General features: G+C 44.2%; 2 protein-coding genes across 2 annotated transcripts in view; both read left to right on the top strand.

The window, feature by feature from the left end:
• The window catches only part of iqgap1 (IQ motif containing GTPase activating protein 1), a 42,493-nt gene extending 31,160 nt beyond the window's left edge, over window positions 1–11,333 (top strand). Inside the window, exons 21-37 of the mRNA XM_061068102.1 lie at window positions 1–31; window positions 174–243; window positions 626–990; window positions 1,062–1,225; window positions 1,313–1,537; window positions 2,011–2,151; window positions 2,337–2,421; window positions 4,907–5,139; window positions 5,232–5,364; window positions 5,447–5,549; window positions 6,353–6,488; window positions 6,596–6,683; window positions 6,783–6,992; window positions 7,066–7,232; window positions 7,833–7,955; window positions 10,236–10,344; window positions 10,426–11,333. The exon at window positions 1–31 is cut by the window's left edge and continues 41 nt beyond it. Of these exons, the coding sequence (XP_060924085.1) occupies window positions 1–31; window positions 174–243; window positions 626–990; window positions 1,062–1,225; window positions 1,313–1,537; window positions 2,011–2,151; window positions 2,337–2,421; window positions 4,907–5,139; window positions 5,232–5,364; window positions 5,447–5,549; window positions 6,353–6,488; window positions 6,596–6,683; window positions 6,783–6,992; window positions 7,066–7,232; window positions 7,833–7,955; window positions 10,236–10,344; window positions 10,426–10,539 (2,497 nt within the window). The 3' untranslated portion in view covers window positions 10,540–11,333. The remainder of the gene's footprint in view (window positions 32–173; window positions 244–625; window positions 991–1,061; window positions 1,226–1,312; window positions 1,538–2,010; window positions 2,152–2,336; window positions 2,422–4,906; window positions 5,140–5,231; window positions 5,365–5,446; window positions 5,550–6,352; window positions 6,489–6,595; window positions 6,684–6,782; window positions 6,993–7,065; window positions 7,233–7,832; window positions 7,956–10,235; window positions 10,345–10,425) is intronic.
• An 817-nt stretch (window positions 11,334–12,150) lies between these two features.
• The window catches only part of crtc3 (CREB regulated transcription coactivator 3), a 41,060-nt gene continuing 31,620 nt past the window's right edge, over window positions 12,151–21,590 (top strand). Inside the window, exons 1-2 of the mRNA XM_061068457.1 lie at window positions 12,151–12,856; window positions 20,307–20,417. Of these exons, the coding sequence (XP_060924440.1) occupies window positions 12,725–12,856; window positions 20,307–20,417 (243 nt within the window). The 5' untranslated portion in view covers window positions 12,151–12,724. The remainder of the gene's footprint in view (window positions 12,857–20,306; window positions 20,418–21,590) is intronic.

The following is a 21,590-nucleotide window of genomic DNA, read 5'->3' as shown; positions in this document are numbered from 1 at the left end:
CAGGGATCGTCTGAAGTACTTCCAAGATCACGTCAGTACCCGTCGCCTCAAACCTGTTCACTGCAAATTCACTTCTGGACAAATCTAAAGAAGCAAAATAAGACAAAGTCAGTCTTCTCCACTGGGACTCACTGGTTTCCTGTGTGTAACTGGTCGGCTGGTGTGTTCTGCAGATCAATCAGGTGGTGAAGATCCAGGCTTTCATCCGGGCCAACAAGGCCAGGGACGACTACAAGACGCTGAGTGAGTAGAGGACCTGAAGTGTCTCCTCTGTCTGTCCAGGTCGTCTCTGTGAAGAGACTTGTTCCTCTGGACAGGGACAAAGAGTCTGTGTGTGTGTGTGTGTGTGTGTGTGTGTGTGTGTGTGTGTGTGTGTGTGTGTGTGTGTCCTCCGTCGTTCTGTGCAGCTTCTTTCAGCTGAGACCAGGTTCAGGCCTTTCTCCCACACACAGATCTAGAGAGAGTGGTCCAGACCTTTCAATTTAAATTATTCTACTTCCTTTGATCTTATTTCATTTGTACTTCTCGTATTCTGCCGTCTTCTTCTTCTCGAACCTTTGGTCAACCAAGTGGTTTTGAATGTGCTTTATAAATGAAATGGCCGCTGACTGTGGTCTCGCTCCAGCCAGCGCTGCCGACCCCCCGATGGCCGTGGTGAGGAAGTTCGTCCACCTGCTGGACCACAGCGACCAGGACTTCCAGGAGGAGCTGGAGCTGATGCGTCTCCGCGAGGAGGTGGTCACCAACATCCGCTCCAACCAGCAGCTGGAGAACGACCTGAACCTGATGGACATCAAGATCGGCCTGCTGGTGAAGAACAAGATCACACTGCAGGAGGTGGTGTCGCACAGCAAGAAGCTGACCAGGAAGAACAAGGGCCAGCTGTCCAACATGATGATGATGAACAAGCAGAGAGGAGGCCTGAAGGCGCTGAGCAAGGAGAAGAGGGTCAAACTGGAAGCTTACCAGTTCCTCTTCTACCTGCTACAGGTGAGGAACATGCAGAGCTTCCACCCGTCGGCTTCTCTCCAACAGGATCTAACCACATTCTGTTTCCACAGACCAACCCCACGTACCTGGCCAAGCTCATCTTCCAGATGCCTCAGAACAAATCCACCAAGTTCATGGACTCTGTCATCTTCACCCTGTACAACTACGCCTCCAACCAGAGGGAGGAGTACCTGCTGCTGAAGCTCTTCAAGACGGCGCTGCAGGAGGAGATCAAGTCAGCAGCGAGCAAACCTGTTCCATGAATCTGCTGCAGCTCTCCTGATCCTTCCAGGACTAAAGGCTTTATTCTAACCGTCCGCAGGTCGAAAGTGGACCAGATGAAGGAGATCGTCACAGGAAACCCAACGGTCATCAAGATGGTGGTGAGCTTCCACCGAGGAGCACGAGGACAGAACGCTCTGCGGCAGATCCTGGCGCCCGTCATCAAAGAGATCATGGAAGACAAGACGCTCAACATCAAGACGGACCCGGTGGACATCTACAAGAGCTGGGTGAACCAGATGGAGACGCAGACCGGGGAGGCCAGGTGATCGCTCGGCTGCTGTCTTCAGACTTTCATTTTAATATACGTTATACTAGTTATAATAACTCGTTATACTAGTTAGTTTTAATAACTTGTTTCAAGTTGGATAAACTGTCCAATCAATATTCAAAAATCTGAAGACCTGTCAAAAAAACCAAACTTAACAATCGGTTTCAGTTAAATTAGTTAAAAGCATCGTCCTCACTCAAATAATCTTTATATTTATATATAAATATCTATAGATTCAGATTTAAAACCAGTTAAAGCAGATTCAGACTCTCAGGTATTTACCTTGTGTCTCAATTCACGTTTGATCATCTAACAGAAGGAGAGAAGTCTGCATGGTTCTGACAGGGACGTGTTAAAGGTTCAGTGTGTAGAATGTAGGGCCATCTAGTGGTCAAGTGTCACGCTGCAGCTGAGTAGAGGTTTGAACTTCTTCTCTCGTTCCTCTTCCTGCGCGGTGGCGTGGACAGCAAGCTGCCGTACGACGTGACTCCCGAGCAGGCCATGGCCCACGACGAGGTGAGGACACGCCTGGAGGCGTCCATCAAGAACATGAAGACCATCACCGACAAGTTCCTGTCGGCCATCGTCGTGTCCGTGGATAAAATTCCGTAAGTTCGTACTTCACAAAGTCTCGGAGGTTTCATCCATTATAATACATTTTAAAATCTAAAACAATCTGGGTCCAGCGTCACTGAAAACACCTGATTATGGATCAGGAGGAACAGTGAGTCATGTGACTGATAAGAGCCAATCAGGAAGAGAACGCCTTGCATCATCACGCGTGTGTTTTCAGGTACGGGATGAGGTTCATCTCCAAGGTGCTGAAGGACACGCTGCACGAGAAGTTCCCGGACGCCACGGAGGACGAGCTGCTGAAGGTCTGAAGCTTTCATCAGATGTTTCTTATTGCTCCAGTTTCACGTCTTCTTCATGTATGTTAACCTGCAGATCCGTTTCCATAGCAACCGAGTATTCTCACATGTGAGCTATAGAACAAGTGACTTTTAAAAGTTTCACTACTTTTCTCTGGTCTCATTCAACTGCTTTGTTACCTTCATTCTCTCCTTCTCTCCTTCTCTCCTTCTCTCCTTCCCTCCTTATCTTCTTCTCTCCTTCTCTCCTCTCCTTCTCTCCTTTGCTCCTTCTCTTCTCTCTTTCTCTCCTCTCCTTCGCTCCTTCGCTCCTTTGCTCCTTCTCTACTTCACTTCTTCTCTCGTTCCCTCTTTCTCTCCTTCTCTCCTTCTCTCCTTCCCTCCTTCTCTCCTCTCCTTCTCTCCTTTGCTCCTTCCCTCCTTCTCACCTTCTCTCCTTCCCTCCTTCTCTCCTCTCCTTCCCTCCTTCTCTCCTTTGCTCCTTCTCTCCTTTGCCTCTTCTCTACTTCTCTCCTTTGCTCCTTCTCTCCTTCGCCTCTTCTCTCCTTCTCTCCTTCTCTCCCCTCCTTCTCTCCCCTCCTTCTCTCCTTTGCTCCTTCTCTACTTCTCTCCTTTGCTCCTTCCCTCCTTCTCTCCTTCCCTCCTTCTCTCCTCTCCTTCCCTCCTTCTCTACTTCTCTCCTTTGCTCCTTGTCTCCTTCGCCTCTTCACTTCTTCTCTCCTTCTCTCCTTCCCTCCTTCTCTCCTTCTCTCCTCTCCTTCTCTCCTTCTCTCCTTCTCTCCTTCCCTCCTTCTCTCCTCTCCTTCTCTCCTTCTCTCCTTCTCTCCTTCCCTCCTTCTCTCCTTCTCTCCTTCTCTCCTTCTCTCCTTCCCTCCTTCTCTCCTTCTCTCCTTCTCTCCTTCCCTCCTTTGCTCCTTCTCTCCTCTCCTTCTCTCCTTCCCTCCTTCTCTCCTTCTCTCCTTCCCTCCTTCTCTACTTCTCTCCTTTGCTCCTTCTCTCCTTCTCTCCTTCCCTCCTTCTCTCCTTTGCTCCTTCCCTCCTTCTCTCCTTCTCTCCTTCGCCTCTTCTCTCCTTCTCTCCTTTGCTCCTTCTCTCCTTCTCTCCTTCCCTCCTTCTCTCCTCTCCTTCTCTCCTTCTCTCCTTTGCCTCTTCTCTACTTCTCTCCTTTGCTCCTTCTCTCCTTTGCCTCTTCTCTCCTTCTCTCCTTCTCTCCCCTCCTTCTCTCCCCTCCTTCTCTCCTTTGCTCCTTCTCTACTTCTCTCCTTTGCTCCTTCCCTCCTTCCCTCCTTCTCTCCTCTCCTTCCCTCCTTCTCTACTTCTCTCCTTTGCTCCTTGTCTCCTTCGCCTCTTCACTTCTTCTCTCCTTCTCTCCTTCCCTCCTTCTCTCCTTCTCTCCTTCTCTCCTCTCCTTCTCTCCTTCTCTCCTTCTCTCCTTCTCTCCTTCCCTCCTTCTCTCCTCTCCTTCTCTCCTTCTCTCCTTCCCTCCTTCTCTCCTTCTCTCCTTCTCTCCTTCCCTCCTTCTCTCCTTCTCTCCTTCTCTCCTTCTCTCCTTCCCTCCTTTGCTCCTTCTCTCCTCTCCTTCTCTCCTTCCCTCCTTCTCTCCTTCTCTCCTTCCCTCCTTCTCTACTTCTCTCCTTTGCTCCTTCTCTCCTTCTCTCCTTCCCTCCTTCTCTCCTCTCCTTCTCTCCTTCTCTCCTTTGCCTCTTCTCTACTTCTCTCCTTTGCTCCTTCTCTCCTTCGCCTCTTCTCTCCTTCTCTCCTTCGCCTCTTCTCTCCTTCTCTCCCCTCCTTCTCTCCTTCTCTCTCCCTGTTTCTTAGACATTTCCTTCCTTATCTTTTCTTCCTGTTCTTCACTGATCTTCTTCTTTGCGACTCGTCGACCAGCTGCAGCGTCTCTGCAGGTGAGTCGTGTGTCTGCTGATGTGAAGGTGAGCGACGTGTCTCTCTCTCCCCCCCCCCTCCCTCCCTCTCTCTCTCCCCCCTCTCTCTCTTCTTCCTATCGGCTGGGCGATAAGACGATTCATCTTACCACGATCATTTTTTAAATCAGACTATCGATATAAATCAGATGGATATGACTGCTTCATAGAAGCTGAGTGTTCTCACCTCTGTGTGAAGATGCTCTCACACAGTGAACACTTCTCTGCTTCTTGTCGGATTTAAACAGCCCAAAGATCTCCAGACTCCCAAAGTCCTCTGAGCTTTCTCCTCAACATGTCCTCGTCTTCTTCGGTTACGCTGTCGCTCCAGTTTTCTGTCTCATCCTCTCTTCCTCTCTCTCTCTCCTGACGTTGTGCACGGTCGCTGTGCGGATTTTAGTTTTTCTAACAGTCTCATGCTAATACTAGTATAAAGTTCTAATACTGATGGTTGGACAATCCAACACGTTTGCATACAAGTAAGATTATCAGTATAAATCAAATGAAAGGTTTTAAGAGCGTTTAATACATCAATATTTCCACTGACCCAGTTGTTTGATTCGACCTCTCAGATCGTGGGGAACCTCTTGTATTACCGCTACATGAACCCGGCCATCGTGGCCCCCGACGCCTTTGACATCATCGAGGTGTCGGCGGGCGGCCAGCTGACCACCGAGCAGAGACGCAACTTGGGCTCTGTCGCCAAGATGCTGCAGCACGCCGCCTCCAATAAGATGTTCCTGGGGGACAACGCCCACCTCAATCCCATCAACGAGTATCTCAGCGCCTCGTACCTGAAGTTCAGGTCTGACCCTGTGGAAATCAAAAGCTGATCTGGTTTAGAAGATGATGTTGAGGATTCATGTTCCACTCTCTGTCCTTCTCTGGGCTCCTCAGGCGTTTCTTCTTGGCAGCGTGTGATGTTCCCTCGCTGGAAGACAAGTTCAACGTGGATCCGTACTCAGACCAAGTCACCGTCACTAAGCCAGTCATCTACATCTCCATCGGAGAGATCATCAACACGCACACAGTGAGTTGGAACTCACCTCATGTTTGCACCACACTGCTGTCTTTGTGATGCTGACCTGGGTTTGACCTTTTTCTGTCCTCAGCTGCTGCTGGACCATCAGGACGCCATCGCTCCCGAGCACAACGACCCGATCCACGAGCTGCTGGAGGACCTGGGCGAGGTTCCCACGGTCGAGTCGCTCATCGGTGAGTGAGACCGGAAGGATTCACGGTGTGGATCCAGAGAGAAGCCAGTGTTGAGAGCATGAAACACACATGTGTCTGAACTCTGATGATTCCATGTCGTAAACTGTGTCGTAACAAACACACTGACTGATGGAGGGGGGGGGATTACAGAGGAATATGGTCTCACACCAAACATGATGGGCCTGAACTCACCGGAAATAACGTCCTCCAAATGTCTGCCAGATGTGACTTGATTGAAAAGCTTTACCTTCTTGTGTCATGTGACTCGTTCATGAAGCTGCGTCCTGTACACGTTTTAAAATACACAGCTCAGTAAAGTGAGGGAACCTTAATGTTCCCAGTTCAACCTTAATGTTCCCAGTTCAACCTTAATGTTCCCAGTTCAACCTTAATGTTCCCAGTTCAACCTTAATGTTCCCAGTTCAACCTTAATGTTCCCAGTTCAACCTTAATGTTCCCAGTTCAACCTTAATGTTCCCAGTTCAACCTTAATGTTCCCAGTTCAACCTTAATGTTCCCAGTTCAACTCCAGAGATCAATGTGTCCATTAGAAGAACCAGTGGTTCAGAACCAGTGGTTCAGAACCAGTTCCTCTGATTTGGTGCAAATCAAAGTAACATCATGTCGTCCTTCACAAGCTGTTGATGTTGATTCAATTAGTCTTTGAATCACAGGTTTTACTTTTCTTTCATAAAATTCTGAATATTGTGTCCATATGAACTTATAACAACTCAGTTCCTGGTCAATAATAAAACTATAATGATTTTAATTTAATTGATTTCTTTCTGTCCTCTTGCTCTCAGGTGAAAACCCTCTTCCTCCTGACGACCCCAGCAAAGAGCTGATGGGGAAGACGGAGGTGTCGCTCACACTCGCCAACAAGTTTGATGTCACCGGCGAGGCCAACACGGAGATGGACGCCAAGACGCTGCTGCTCAAGTACGTCCACGCCAAGGCTACTGAAGGCTACTGAAGGCTACTGAAGGCTCATGGATCTCAGGCGTTTGATGGTTTCTCACATCTCTTTGTTTCTTTCCTCTCTCCAGCACCAAGAGGCTCATTGTGGATGTGATCCGGTTCCAGCCTGGAGACACGCTCACTGAGATCCTGGATTCGGCAGCGAGTCCAGAACAGGTCTGAGATCAGAGTGTTTAAATGTGCTGAGCGTGTTTCTACTGTTTCTACACTTATTAAACCAGGTTCTTGCTGTGCTCGCTCTTGTTTCCCCGACAGGACGTGGAGTACCAGCGCGCCATGCAGCGCCGGGCCGTCCGAGACGCCAAGACTCCAGAGAAGATGAAGCAGGTCAAACCGGTGGTGGACGACAGCCTGACGCTGCTGGGGAAGAAAGACAAGATCAGAAGCAACCTGCAGCGCCTGGCCGAGCTGGGGAAGGTTCACCCCGAGAGCCGCTACCAGGACCTCATCAACGACATCGCCAAGGTGGGACCACACAACATCTGCAGGAAACACAACTCCAGTCCTTTCTATGCTTTAATGTGTGTGTGTATTACAGGACATCAGAAACCAGAGACGCTATCGTCAGCGCAGAAAAGCCGAGCTGGTGAGACTCCAGCAGACCAACACGGCCCTGAACTCAAAGTCTGCGTTCTACAACGTGCAGATCGATTCCTACAACCAGTACATCAAGACCTGCATGGACAACCTGGCCAGCAAGGGCAAGTGAGTCAAACCGGTTCTGTGTCTCACCTCGTTCACTCACCTCAGGTCCGAAGGTTCAGACACTTTGAAAGGTTCTGTTTACATGTCAAACAATCGAGAAGCATCTGGATCTACTAGATGGATGGAGTTAGACTAAAAGTTCAATCAGTGAAGATCGCAAAACCTCCCAGACCCGTTACTGGTCCAGTTCAATCCACCTGAACCAGAGACCCCCCCCCCCGACACATGGCTTCCCAGTGGGAGGGTCAGAAACCAGTTGGCCAAGAGGAAAACCAGCAGCGGCCACAGGTTCCTGGAACATCTGACCTGTTCATGTCACAACTTATTCCACTTCCACAAAGAACGAGACATAAACAGATCTTATAATAATACTAACAAATAAAAGTCTCAGCTGAGTCTTGTTGTTTATCCTCAAAGTCAAAGTTCTTGTTTTATTGTTGGTATAAGAACATTTCTGTGTAAATCTACTTTCTGCTGTTTTTTATTGTTTAACGTATTTAAAATATAAACACTGATTTAAATATGTCAGTGACAGCTAACTCATAAATCAGTGTGCGTTGTTGTGTTGTGTTACACACTAATCTGACCTTCTGTCCGCAGGTTGTCAAAGAAAACAAGCGACAACAAAACCAAGAAGAGTAAACAGGTTTCACAGAAGTACACGGCCGCTCGTCTCCATGAGAAGGGCGTGCTGATCGCCATCGAGGACCTGCAGCCCAACCAGTGAGTGTGTGATCCATACGATACACAACGACTACACAAAGCACAGGACCGTGGACTAGAGTGCTGCTTCTTTACCTCATGATCCATACGACACACAACCACTACACAAAGCACAGGACCGTAGACTAGACTTCTGCTTCTTTACCTCATGATCCATACGATACACAACCACTACAGATACACAACGACTACACAAAGCACAGGACCGTAGACTAAACTTCTGCTTCTTTACCTCATGATCCATACGATACACAACCACTACAGATACACAACGACTACACAAAGCACAGGACCGTAGACTAGAGTGCTGCTTCTTTACCTCATGATCCATACGATACACAACCACTACAGATACACAACGACTACACAAAGCACAGGACCGTAGACTAAACTTCTGCTTCTTTACCTCATGATCCATACGATACACAACAACTACAGATACACAACGACTACACAAAAACACAGGACAATAAACTAGAGTTGTGCTTCATTACCTCAGGATCCATACGATACACAAAGACTACACAAAACACAGGACCGTAGACTAGAGTTCTGTTTCTTTACCTCATGATCCATACGATACACGACTACACAAAACACATGACTTTAAAGTAGAGTACTACACACGACCACACACTAGAGTTGTGCTTCTTTACTTCCTGATCCTTATAATACACAACTACTACACACGACCACAAACTCGAGTTGTGCTTCTTTACTTCCTGATCCTTATAATACACAACTACTACACACGACCACAAACTAGAGTTGTGCTTCTTTACTTCCTGATCCTTATAATACACAACTACTACACACGACCACAAACTAGAGTTGTGCTCTTTAGCTCATGATCCTTATAATACACAACTACTACACACAACCACAAACTAGAGTTGTGCTCTTTACCTCATGATCCTTATGATACACAACTACTACACACAACCACAAACTAGAGTTGTGCTCTTAGGTCATGATCCTTATAATACACAACTACTACACACAACCACAAACTAGAGTTGTGCTCTTTAGCTCATGATCCTTATGATACACAACTACTACACACAACCACAAACTAGAGTTGTGCTTCTTTACTTCCTGATCCTTATAATACACAACTACTACACACAACCACAAACTAGAGTTGTGCTGTTTACCTCATGATCCTTATGATACACAACTACTACACACGACCACACACTAGAGTTGTGCTCTTTAGCTCATGATCCTTATGATACACTACTACACACAACCAAACTAGAGTTGTTCTCTGTAGCTCATGATCCTTATGATACACTACTACACACAACCACAAACTAGAGTTGTGCTGTTTACCTCATGATCCTTATGATACACAACTACTACACACAACCACACACTAGAGTTGTGCTCTTTAGCTCATGATCCTTATGATACACAAATACTACACACAACCACACACTAGAGTTGTGCTTCTTTACCTCATGATCCTTATGATACACAACTACTACACACGACCACCACTAGAGTTGTGCTTCTTTACTTCCTGATTCTTATAATACACAACTACTACACACAACCACAAACTAGAGTTGTGCTGTTTACCTCATGATCCTTATGATACACAACTACTACACACAACCACAAACTAGAGTTGTGCTGTTTACCTCATGATCCTTATGATACACAACTACTACACACAACCACAAACTAGAGTTGTGCTCTTTACCTCATGATCCTTATGATACACTACTACACACAACCACACACTAGAGTTGTGCTCTTTAGCTCATGATCCTTATGATACACAACTACTACACACAACCACACACTAGAGTTGTGCTTCTTTACCTAATGATCCTTATGATACACAACTACTACACACAACCACAAACTAGAGTTGTGCTGTTTACCTCATGATCCTTATGATACACAACTACTACACACAACCACACACTAGAGTTGTGCTTCTTTACCTCATGATCCTTATGATACACTACTACACACAACCACACACTAGAGTTGTGCTCTTTACCTCATGATCCTTATGATACACTACTACACACAACCACACACTAGAGTTGTGCTGTTTACCTCATGATCCTTATGATACACAACTACTACACACAACCACACACTAGAGTTGTGCTTCTTTACCTCATGATCCATACGATCCATACGATACACAACTACTACACAAAACACAGGACCGTAGACTAGAGTTGTGCTTCTTTACTTCCTGATCCTTATGAGATGCACAACTACTACACACAACCTCTCTGACTCCTCCTCCTACTCTCACAGGTTCAAGAACGTGATCTTCGAGATCTCGCCCTCCGAGTCGGTGGGGGTCTTCGAGGTGAAGGCCAAGCTGATGGGGGTGCACCTGGAGACGCTACAGTTGGAGTACCAGGTATCTTGTCGTCACGGCGTCCTGCGGCGCTCAGTGCACCGTCGCCATGGTTACAGAGATGCTAACTGTGTTGTTTCCCAGGACCTGCTCCAGCTGCAGTACGAGGGCGTGGCCGTGATGAAGCTCTTCGACCGCGCCACCATCAACGTCAACCTGCTCATCTTCCTGCTCAACAAGAAGTTCTACGGGAAGTAGAGACACTGATGGAACCACCAAGCTCCGCCTCCTGCTTCACACACATTCCCTCCTGCACTCGTCTCATGTGCTCATTCATGTGCATTATTTTTATTATGTGTTTGTGCTTCAACCGGAGCGAACAGAAGCTTCTAGAGTTAACGTGTGTAGCTGCAGCTCAGCCACAGGTCTACCATGATGTGTATTATTTTTGCTTGAGATGTGTTGAATGTGTCGTGCATGGGCTGGAATATAAACACGTCTGTTTTATGTGGAGGTCACGTTTTCTGTCTCTTAGTTGATAATCGATCTCCTGATGAACGTAGGTTCTCTTCCTGACCTTCTGTCTCTTTGTGTTTCTGTTGGAGACTCATTGCAAAGAGAAACTTTATGATTCAACTCTTTTCTTCCCTCACTTGATTTGGATTCGACCCTCAGCTGATCATCATTCAGCCTGATGACTTTCTTAATTTGAATTGAAGAATTCGAATTGAATTATTGGAAGAGAATAACTTCCTGTTCCAGGTCAAGGCTGTGATGTTGGTTTGTGTTGGACTGACCCTGATGATCAGCAGTGTGTGTGTGTGTGTCTGTTTCATTCAGCAGCACAGTCACTCATGATTCACTGGAATTCTATTTGTTCTACTTGTTATTATAAAATCAGTTTGGTACAAATGCTACAAAACAAAGTTTCCTTGATATTGGATATGTTGTCATGATATTTCTTCTGTAGGTGGAAGCCCGAGCTCCACTTCCTCTCTTTCAGTGCTTAAGTGTATTTGACTTGTTGTAGAATAAAGTGCTGAAGACGTAAAGACTTTGAATTATTATCTGAATGTACAGGATTGATTTCTCTTTGAAGTCATCATCATACTTCTCCTGATGTACTGTACATCCTCATCGTCTCTACGGTTCAACCTCTGAAGGTCAGATCACCTGACCAGATCACCAGCCAATCACAGGGCGGACGTACAAAAAGACAAGCTCAGAACAAACTATTACTACTATATCCTTCTTTTTATTATTACTATGATTATTGTTATAATTTGTATTTATATTCTCATTTGTATCATTATTATTATGGATATCATCATTATTATTATTTTAATCATAATTTTTATTATACTTATTGTCAGGATTTTTATTAGAACAATAATTCTCAATCTTCACGTTGTTATTGTTGTAATATTCCGCCAGGCTGCCCTGGGTGTGTGTGTCGCCGCCTGGCGGACAGGCTGGGTATGGCCAGTGTTGTGTGTGTGTGATGCGGATCCGGAGCAGTTGAGTCTCGGTCCTGGAAACATCAGCGGCTCTTCCGCGGCTCTTCCCCGGGAACATCAGCGGCTCTTCCGCGGCTCTTCCCCGGGAACATCAGCGGCTCTTCCGCGGGAACATCAGCGGCTCTTCCCCGGCTCTTCCGCGGAACCTCCCCCGGCTCTCACGCGTGTTTACCCCGCCGGTGGCTCCTCGTCAGCGGCTCTCCGGCTGGAGTTCCCCGGGGGACCGCGCTCTGTCCCCGGATTAACAGCAGACCCGAGCCCGGTGGCACCGGGTCCAGAAGCGAACTGGTTCCGCTGCTTCCCGGAGGATCCGGTTTCACTCCGGTTTCACTCCGGTTTCACTCCGGTTTCACTCCGGTTTCACTCCGGTTTGTGTGGTCTGTTCTCTTCACTTCGGGGGAATCTCAGTGTGACTCGGACACTTGTTGAGGAGCTAACCGCTAGCGAGGCTAACGAGGCTAACCACTTCCTCCGGCAGCTCCAGCCCCACACACGGTGCTCCCGCTCCGGGGGTTCGATGCTGAGCGAGGCTCGGCACTGTGGTAAAGTGAGTCTGTCCGTGTTGTGAAGTGACAGCAGCTAAGCTAACTGAGCTAGCTGCGTCTCTCCGCTATGTTAGCATCGACAGCTAACATTCAAACAAGTGGTTCTGAGTCTGTGACGTTTCACTGAGTCCCAAACTTCTTGTGACGTCACGTGACTTCGTTAAACACACGTTCGAGTCCGAACGGAACCGGAACCGCGAGCTGCGCTGCTCTCCGGGCGTAACAACAACTTTTCCTGACGTTAGCTTAGCTTAGCTGCGTTAGCCTCTGCGAGCCGAGATTTGAACCTGTGATGGATTCACTGACACTTTGTCACCGATAGACTCTGCCCAGCCTCCATCTTCCCTCCACTCCACACCGAAGTCTCACTGCGGCCGAACCATGTCCGGCTCCCCGGGCACAGGAGGCTCCAACCCCAGGAAGTTCAGCGAGAAGATCGCTCTGCACAACCAGAAGCAGGCGGAGGAGACCCGGGCCTTCGACCAGCTGATGACCGACCTGACAGTGTCCAGGGTAAGAAGCTGTCATGAGAGGGGACATGTCCCTGAACATACTCAACACATGTGATCATAGATACTGAACATACTAAACACATGTGTGATCATAGTCACTGAACATGCTAAACACATGTGATCATAGATACTGAACATACTAAACACTTGTGTGACCAGCTGATGACCGACCTGACAGTGTCCAGGGTAAGAAGCTGTCATGAGAGGGGACATGTCCCTGAACATGCTAAACACATGTGATCATAGATACTGAACATACTAAACACATGTGTGATCATAGTCACTGAACAGGCTAAACACATGTGTGACCAGCTGATGACCGACCTGACAGTGTCCAGGGTAAGAAACTGTCATGAGAGCGGACATGTCCCTGAACATACTAAACACATGTGTGATCATAGTCACTGAACATGCTAAACACATGTGATCATAGATACTGAACATACTAAACACTTGTGTGACCAGCTGATGACCGACCTGACAGTGTCCAGGGTAAGAAGCTGTCATGAGAGGGGACATGTCCCTGAACATACTAAACACATGTGTGATCATAGTCACTGAACATGCTAAACACATGTGATCATAGATACTGAACATACTAAACACATGTGATCATAGATACTGAACATACTAAACACATGTGTGATCATAGTCACTGAACATGCTAAACACATGTGATCATAGATACTGAACATACTAAACACATGTGTGATCATAGTCACTGAACATACTAAACACTTGTGTGACCAGCTGATGACCGACCTGACAGTGTCCAGGGTAAGAAGCTGTCATGAGAGGTGACATGTCCCTATGTCCATATGAACACATGTGATCATAGTCACTGAACATGCTAAACACATGTGTGATCATAGATAGTGAACATACTAAACACATGTAATCATGGTTGATCATAGATACTGAACATACTAAACACATGTGATCATAGATACTGAACATACTAAACACATGTGATCATACTCACTGAACATACTAAACACATGTGTGACCAGCTGATGACCGACCTGACAGTGTCCAGGGTAAGAAGCTGTCATGAGAGGGGACATGTCCCTGAACATGCTAAACACATGTGATCATAGATACTGAACATGCTAAACACATGTGTGATCATAGATACTGAACATGCTAAACACATGTGTGATCATAGTCACTGAACATGCTAAACACATGTGATCATGGTTGATCATAGATACTGAACATACTAAACACATGTGATCATAGTCACTGAACATACTAAACACTTGTGTGACCAGCTGATGACCGACCTGACAGTGTCCAGGGTAAGAAGCTGTCATGAGAGGCGACATGTCCCTATGTCCATATGAACACATGTGATCATAGTCACTGAACATGCTAAACACATGTGTGATCATAGATACTGAACATACTAAACACATGTGATCATGGTTGATCATAGATACTGAACTTACTAAACACATGTGATCATAGATACTGAACATACTAAACACATGTGATCATAGTCACTGAACAGACTCAACACATGTGTGATCATAGTCACTGAACATGCTAAACACATGTGTGATCATAGTCACTGAACATGCTAAACACATGTGTGATCATAGATACTGAACATACTAAACACATGTGATCATGGTCACTGAACATGCTAAACACATGTGTGATCATAGAAACTGAACAAACTAAACACAGGTGATCATGGTTGATCATAGATACTGAACATACTAAACACATGTGATCATAGTCCCTGAACATACTCAACACATGTGTGATCATAGTCACTGAACATACTAAACACTTGTGTGACCAGCTGATGACCGACCTGACAGTGTCCAGGGTAAGAAGCTGTCATGAGAGGGGACATGTCCCTGAACATACTAAACACATGTGATCATAGTCCCTGAACATGCTAAACACATGTGTGATCATAGATACTGAACATACTAAACACATGTGATCATGGTTGATCATATATACTGAACATACTAAACACATGTGATCATAGTCCCTGAACATGCTAAACACATGTGTGATCATAGATACTGAACATACTAAACACATGTGATCATGGTTGATCATAGATACTGAACATACTAAACACATATGATCATAGATACTGAACATACTAAACACATGTGATCATAGTCACTGAACATGCTAAACACATGTGTGATAATAGATACTGAACATACTAAACACATGTGATCATTGTCACTGAACATGCTAAACACATGTACGATCATAGATACTGAACATACTTAACACATGTGATCATAGTAACTGAACAGGCTAAACACATGTGTGATCATAGAAACTGAACATACTAAACACAGGTGATCATGGTCACTGAACATACTAAACACATGTGTGATCATAGATACTGAACATGCTAAACACATGTGTGATCATAGATACTGAACATACTAAACACATGTGATCATAGAAACTGAATACACTAAACACATGTGTGATCATAGAAACTGAACATACTAAACACATGTGATCATAGTCCCTGAACATACTAAACACATGTGTGATCATAGAAACTGAACACAATAAACACATGTGATCATAGAAACTGAACATACTAAACACATGTGTGATCATAGATACTGAACATACTAAACACATGTGTGATCATAGATACTGAACACACTAAACACATGTGTGATCATAGAAACTGAACATACTAAACACATGTGATCATAGTCCCTGAACATACTAAACACATGTGTGATCATAGAAACTGAACACAATAAACACATGTGATCATAGAAACTGAACATACTAAACACATGTGTGATCATAGATACTGAACATACTAAACACATGTGTGATCATAGATACTGAACACACTAAACACATGTGTGATCATAGAAACTGAACATACTAAACACATGTGATCATAGTCACTGAACATGCTAAACACATGTGTGATCATAGATACTGAACATACTTAACACATGTGTGATCATAGAAACTGAACATACTAAACACATGTGTGATCATAGTAACTGAACATACTCAACACATGTGTGATCATGGTTACTGAACATACTTAACACATGTGTGATCATAGTAACTGAACATACTAAAAACATGTGTGATCATAGTAACTGAACACACTAAACACATGTGTGATCATAGATACTGAACATACTAAACACATGTGTGATCATAGTAACTGAACATACTAAACACATGTGTGATCATAGAAACTGAACATATTAAACACATGTGATCATAGATACTGAACATACTAAACACATGTGTGATCATAGTAACTGAACACACTAAATACATGTGTGATCATAGAAACTGAACATACTAAACACATGTGATCATAGATACTGAACATACTAAACACATGTGTGATCATATAAACTGAACATATTAAACACATGTGATCATAGATGATGAACATACTAAACACATGTGTGATCATAGATACTGAACATACTAAACGCATGTGATCATAGTAACTGGAAATACTAAACGCATGTGATCATGGTCACTGAACATACTAAACGCATGTGATCATGGGCACTGAACATACTAAACACATGTGATCATAGATACTGAACATACTAAACACATGAGATTGATGAAAAACTTTTCTCCTTGTTTCTCGTTATAAATTCATCCTGCAGAAATAAACACCACCAGCTGCTTAGTACAATCAAAACCATCCCATCAACAGTTACAAGTAAATATATATGATATAATCCATCCAATTAAATCTCTGGTGAAAACAATACTAAGAATAAGAATAAAACACCAAAAACAGTGTTTCACATGGACAATTGACATGAATCGTACAATATGTGGTTTTGAATAGCAACCAGTCATGAGACAGGCAATGTGAAAGTTATGAAGTTCTGTTATGAAGCTGCAGCATGTGAAGATATGAGCGTCATTCAGTTCCCAGAGGTTGAACCCTGATGTGCAGCTCTGTCACTGTGGCATGTTTCAAAAGAAGCTGACGTTTGTTCTTCACGTGTTGTTGTCATGTACAGTCCGTGTGTTCAGGTTCACCTTCTAGCTTTAGCTCATCCAAAATAAATATGTAGAACATTAACGTTTTCACTAATTAATAGTTAAATTATCATTATAATACTTTACTAAAGTGCATTGGGGAGATTAACTTTCTCAGGAGAAAATAAAGGAGAGCAGATTTTTCTCCTACAGACTGATGTTTTCATTATTTCCTTATCAATGAATTCATCAGTTAGAATTCATTAACTAAAGGTTTTGGCTCCACAAAACATTTACACCAGATAATCAAGTAGAGTTTGATTTATTTTCAACTTTAAAGTTCAGTCAATTTCAAGCATAAATTTTAAAAAATGTTGTTAGTTCCAGCTTCTTAGCAGCATGTGTTTCTTATCTTAAGTAAGTTAAGTGTCTTTGGGTTCAGGACTGTGCAGACAAAACAAGACATTTGATCCAGAAAGAAGACATTGTTATTACCATAATCTTTATACCATATATACAGTACACATTTAGAGTAATAAAAATAGCCTGTGAGGATATAAAAGGCCTTTTCATATTATTCACACACCATTGGTTTACAATGTGCTCTTTCTAAGAGAGGGAGAGTCCTGAGTGCACGGCAAAGAGGAAGTGGTTTTGAGGCAGCTGTGAGTGAAGTTAGCTGTAAGGTCTGAACTGACACTGACCCCGAGACACAGGAAAGCCCAGTGAGCTCGGCTGAGCCGGGTCCGGGCTCAGGACACTCAGGACACTCTGGACACTCAGGACACTCAGGACACTCAGCATCAGCTGGAATCAGCTGCGTCTCATTCCCTCCGCTGACCAGACTCAGTGTGAACCAGTGAGCTCCACTCACACACCCACTCCTCCCAGCTGCTGCATCCTGCTCAGCTCCACATGTGTGAAGTCTGCATGTTGTGGATTTATGTGAAGCTCACACCAACGCTGGAGGCAGAGGTTGAAAAGGACATTTATTATTCTTATTTGTTCCACATTGAATATTGAATGTCACTGATGGAAGTACTTTTTCACCAGGATATGTGAACTATGTTTTGTTTGTTGGGACTGAATTGACAGATTGAATCAAACAATTGACAACCCTCAATGGAAAAAATGAAATAACCTTTTCTTAAATTCCTCCACTCAGGTGGTTATGTTTTCACCCCTGTTTGTGGGTTTGACAGCAGGATGACACAGAAGCTGCTGAACAGATTTCCATGAAATGTAGTGAAAGGATGAGACATGGGGCAGGTCAGGATTTTCTTTTCTCTCTTTACATAAGAAGACAGTGTTTATTTTCACAGATTTCTCAGATAATAATTCTTGGACCTTGATGTAAAATGAGTCAGACATGTATAGAGGACTGAGATGTGTGTATAATTTGAAGCAGCTTGGTTGAAGTTTAGGAGACTGTTAGCACAGGTATGTGCTGGACTGAAGGACATTCTATCTGTTGTAAGTTTTCTTGTGTGTATAATCACCTGACACTGAGAATGATTAGAATGACTCCTCCATATCTACGTCAGGAGTGGGGACTGGTCTTCAGCTTTCAGTTTTCAGATTAGTTAGGTACATGCAACAAAACTTCTTGGTTTGTCTTAAAATAGATCCTTTCACAATGTTGAGCACGTGCACAGACTCTCTGGCAGGAAGCCTTGGAGGCAAACTTCTCCCATGTTGGAATCCCTGCAGTCTGCCATGTTTCAGCACTTGCTCCAGCAGCCAAGACTCAAACACTGGCTCCACAGAGGCTCGGCCATGAAGTCACCTGAAGGCCACTTTAAGTTCTCCTACATGCAGAGTGAAGCCAGGTTAACTCATCTGGTTGTAAATCCTCCACATCCAACCTGAAACGGAGAATTGAAGCAACATTTTACATTTGCAGGTAGAAATGTACCTCCACTAAATCACATGTTCACTAAATCAGGTTCTCGTGTTTTCTCAGAATGGTGGATGTTTTTAATAAGACGTCATTTCATCTGATCGTTGCTTTAAAGTGCAGAGGGGGGAAAATACCCAAAGCACGGCTGTCAGAGGTGTTTGTTCTTAGAAACTCTTTTTGTCGAAACTGCTCTTGCTTTTCTGGCTTGTGGCCATAGATATTAATGATTTGAAATGATGAAAGACAGAAATTTGGGAGGTCTGCCTTTGAGAGTACAATGTTGCCCTTTCAGCAGTCTAAGGAAGAAATGCCCCTGTGATTTGCCTATTTCTGATCCCAGCCAGTGTTTCACCTTCCCTGGGCAGAACAAGCTGCCCTCTGTTTTAAAATCATTGGAGCATGTCGTGGTCAGAAGCTGCCCAGTTCCTAGAATGACCTCAACACTTCTGTTACTTAACCTGCAAATGTCGCTTTATTTGAATCAAACACATTAATTTATGCTGTTCTACAAGAACAATCCACGATAATATGAGCATTGATTCCCTGGGGTGTACAGGCCTCAACGTACTTGAAGAGCAGCTTGTGTTGCATTATTTCTCAACAAGATTTAAATTCTGTTTGTCCACACTGAGAATCATTTGAAGAGCATAGATAAATGGAAGCTGTGGCCCCTCAGGGATATTTTAGACTTTCACAGATACAGTTTTGTGATTTGTAGTGTGTATGTGTGTGAAGAGGCAGAACAACAGATACCAGAGAGCCCATATCTGGTTTATTTCTCTTACATAAGAAGTGAACCTGGGGCATTGTATGGTTTGTTACACTGAACAATCTGAAGAGGCTTCATTGGAGAAGGGCAGGTGATGGAATGAATCATCTGTTGATTAGAAGCAGTCAGAAGCAGAAACGTCTTCAGTGTCGTTCTCTTCTTTCATTGAAGGAATAGTTCTGATGTAACTGATGTGGTGGTCACACAGAGTTCTAATGGTAATGTTGCCTTTAAGCAGGGAATCTATTTCAGTACCAAGCTCAGGCATCAAAATGCTGTATAGGAACCTTTGGAACCCAACCCTCCGTCCACGAAGAAGACATCTACAAAGACGTCAAGTCAGAAAGGAGACGAGATTCGAGAGTTTTAAGTAAAAGTTGCAGACGCTGGTGTCGAACACTTCATCTCTGCAGTGGAATTCACTCACTGTGTCCTTTTTATGCAGAAAGTCCTGCCTCCTTTTTGCTGATATCTTCTGGAGTTCATGTCTTTAAATGGCTTAAGATTCGCTTGTATCTCCCATTAGTCCCCCTCACACATAACCCTTACTGGTCTGAACCACTGTGTGTCAGCCAAAAGGGAAAAGCTTGGAGTTGGTTGAGAAGGATTCTGACACCTGAGGTAAAACAGCGTCACATTTTTAGTGAGAAATAATGACGATGGTATAAAAAAGCAAAACCCGAACCTGCACCAGTTTTTATTTACATCAAGAAGCTGTGTGTTCTTAACACAACAAGACCGCATGTCCAGGAAATATGACCTCTGACAGTTGTGTGTTTGTTTTGTGTTTGTTTCACGGTTAACTGACAGGTGAAGTTTCAGAAAATCCAGCAGCTACGTTTGTGCCAGCCGCGCGTTCAGTACTACGGAGGTTCTCTGCCCAACGTCAATCAGATCGGCAGCAGCAGCAATGAGTTTCAGGTGAGATCTCATCACAGTCAAAATATACACATACTGCTGAAAATACCAGTCGACTATGCTCCAATACCACGTCTTTTTGGTAAATATGTTTCTCCCAGATAAAGTATTCTATAACCAGAAATCACTTCTTCGTCATTGCTCCAAAACAGCAGTTAACTGCACTGGCAGATGAAGAAGTGATTGAGTGATAATTTTTTTTAAATGCTCTGGTATCAGGTCGGCCCTCGGTATGAACTAATACACAAAGTCCAAGTATGTGAATCGGTATCAAGAAAAGAAAAAGGAAATTCGTTGCTGGATTACACAGAACTACTGAATCCATTTCCATGAAATTTGGTGGAAGGGGGGGGGCTCGGCCGAAGGAAGAACTCACTGCATTTTGGAATCATCCGTATAAACGGACGGATACAGGATTGTTTTCCTGCTTTAGTTACTATGGTGAGATAGCATTTGCCTTGGCAGATGTGTGTGCACCCTCATAGATAACACATTAATTGAGTTAAGGCTAAAACACTACAGAAGTATCTCATATTCTCTTATAGGATTCATCACATCATTTGATCCTCTGTCAGGAGGAATATGAGGTAAATAGTAGAAATTTGCTGCAGTAAAATAATCAAGCAGTTTACTAGGTGGTGTTTTATTCACACAGTCTGAACATGAGCTTACGGATAAACTGGTGGTGTAATTAGTGGAGTTTATTTTATATGACTGTTCTTTGATGATTTCTTTCAAGCTAAATTATGCTTGATGTAAAACTAAAGCTGAATATCTGTCTTTAAAACCCTGTTTACCTTGAGATTACATCTATAACATTCAGGGTCTTATTCTCATTCAGCTCTAATGTTGACTAGAAGAACCGTCAAATGCTTCACTGGACCTTCAGAAGTGCAAACAAGCTCCTCCTGAGAGCCTTAAATAATTCAGACGAGTTTCTGATGAAAATCTGCGAAATAGAAGATTTGTCTGAAGCAGAGCTGTGATCTCCTAGTGTTGCTCCACAGGCCTGAGTCTGTATCTGTGTCAGCTCTCCAAGGACCTGTCTCTGCTGGATTCAGGCTCCAGGTGACGCTGTCCTTGTTACTGGAGAGAAAGACTCTTTGACTCGTTAGACCTAATTCAATCAAATGAATGTAGAGTACTTCATGAGATCTACTCAGACTTTTTACTTTA

The sequence above is a fragment of the Limanda limanda genome, chromosome 3 (assembly GCF_963576545.1).
Source record: "Limanda limanda chromosome 3, fLimLim1.1, whole genome shotgun sequence".
NCBI lineage: Eukaryota > Metazoa > Chordata > Actinopteri > Pleuronectiformes > Pleuronectidae > Limanda > Limanda limanda.
Note: the sequence above shows the minus strand (reverse complement) of the source record. Positions and strands in the feature narration are given on the sequence as shown.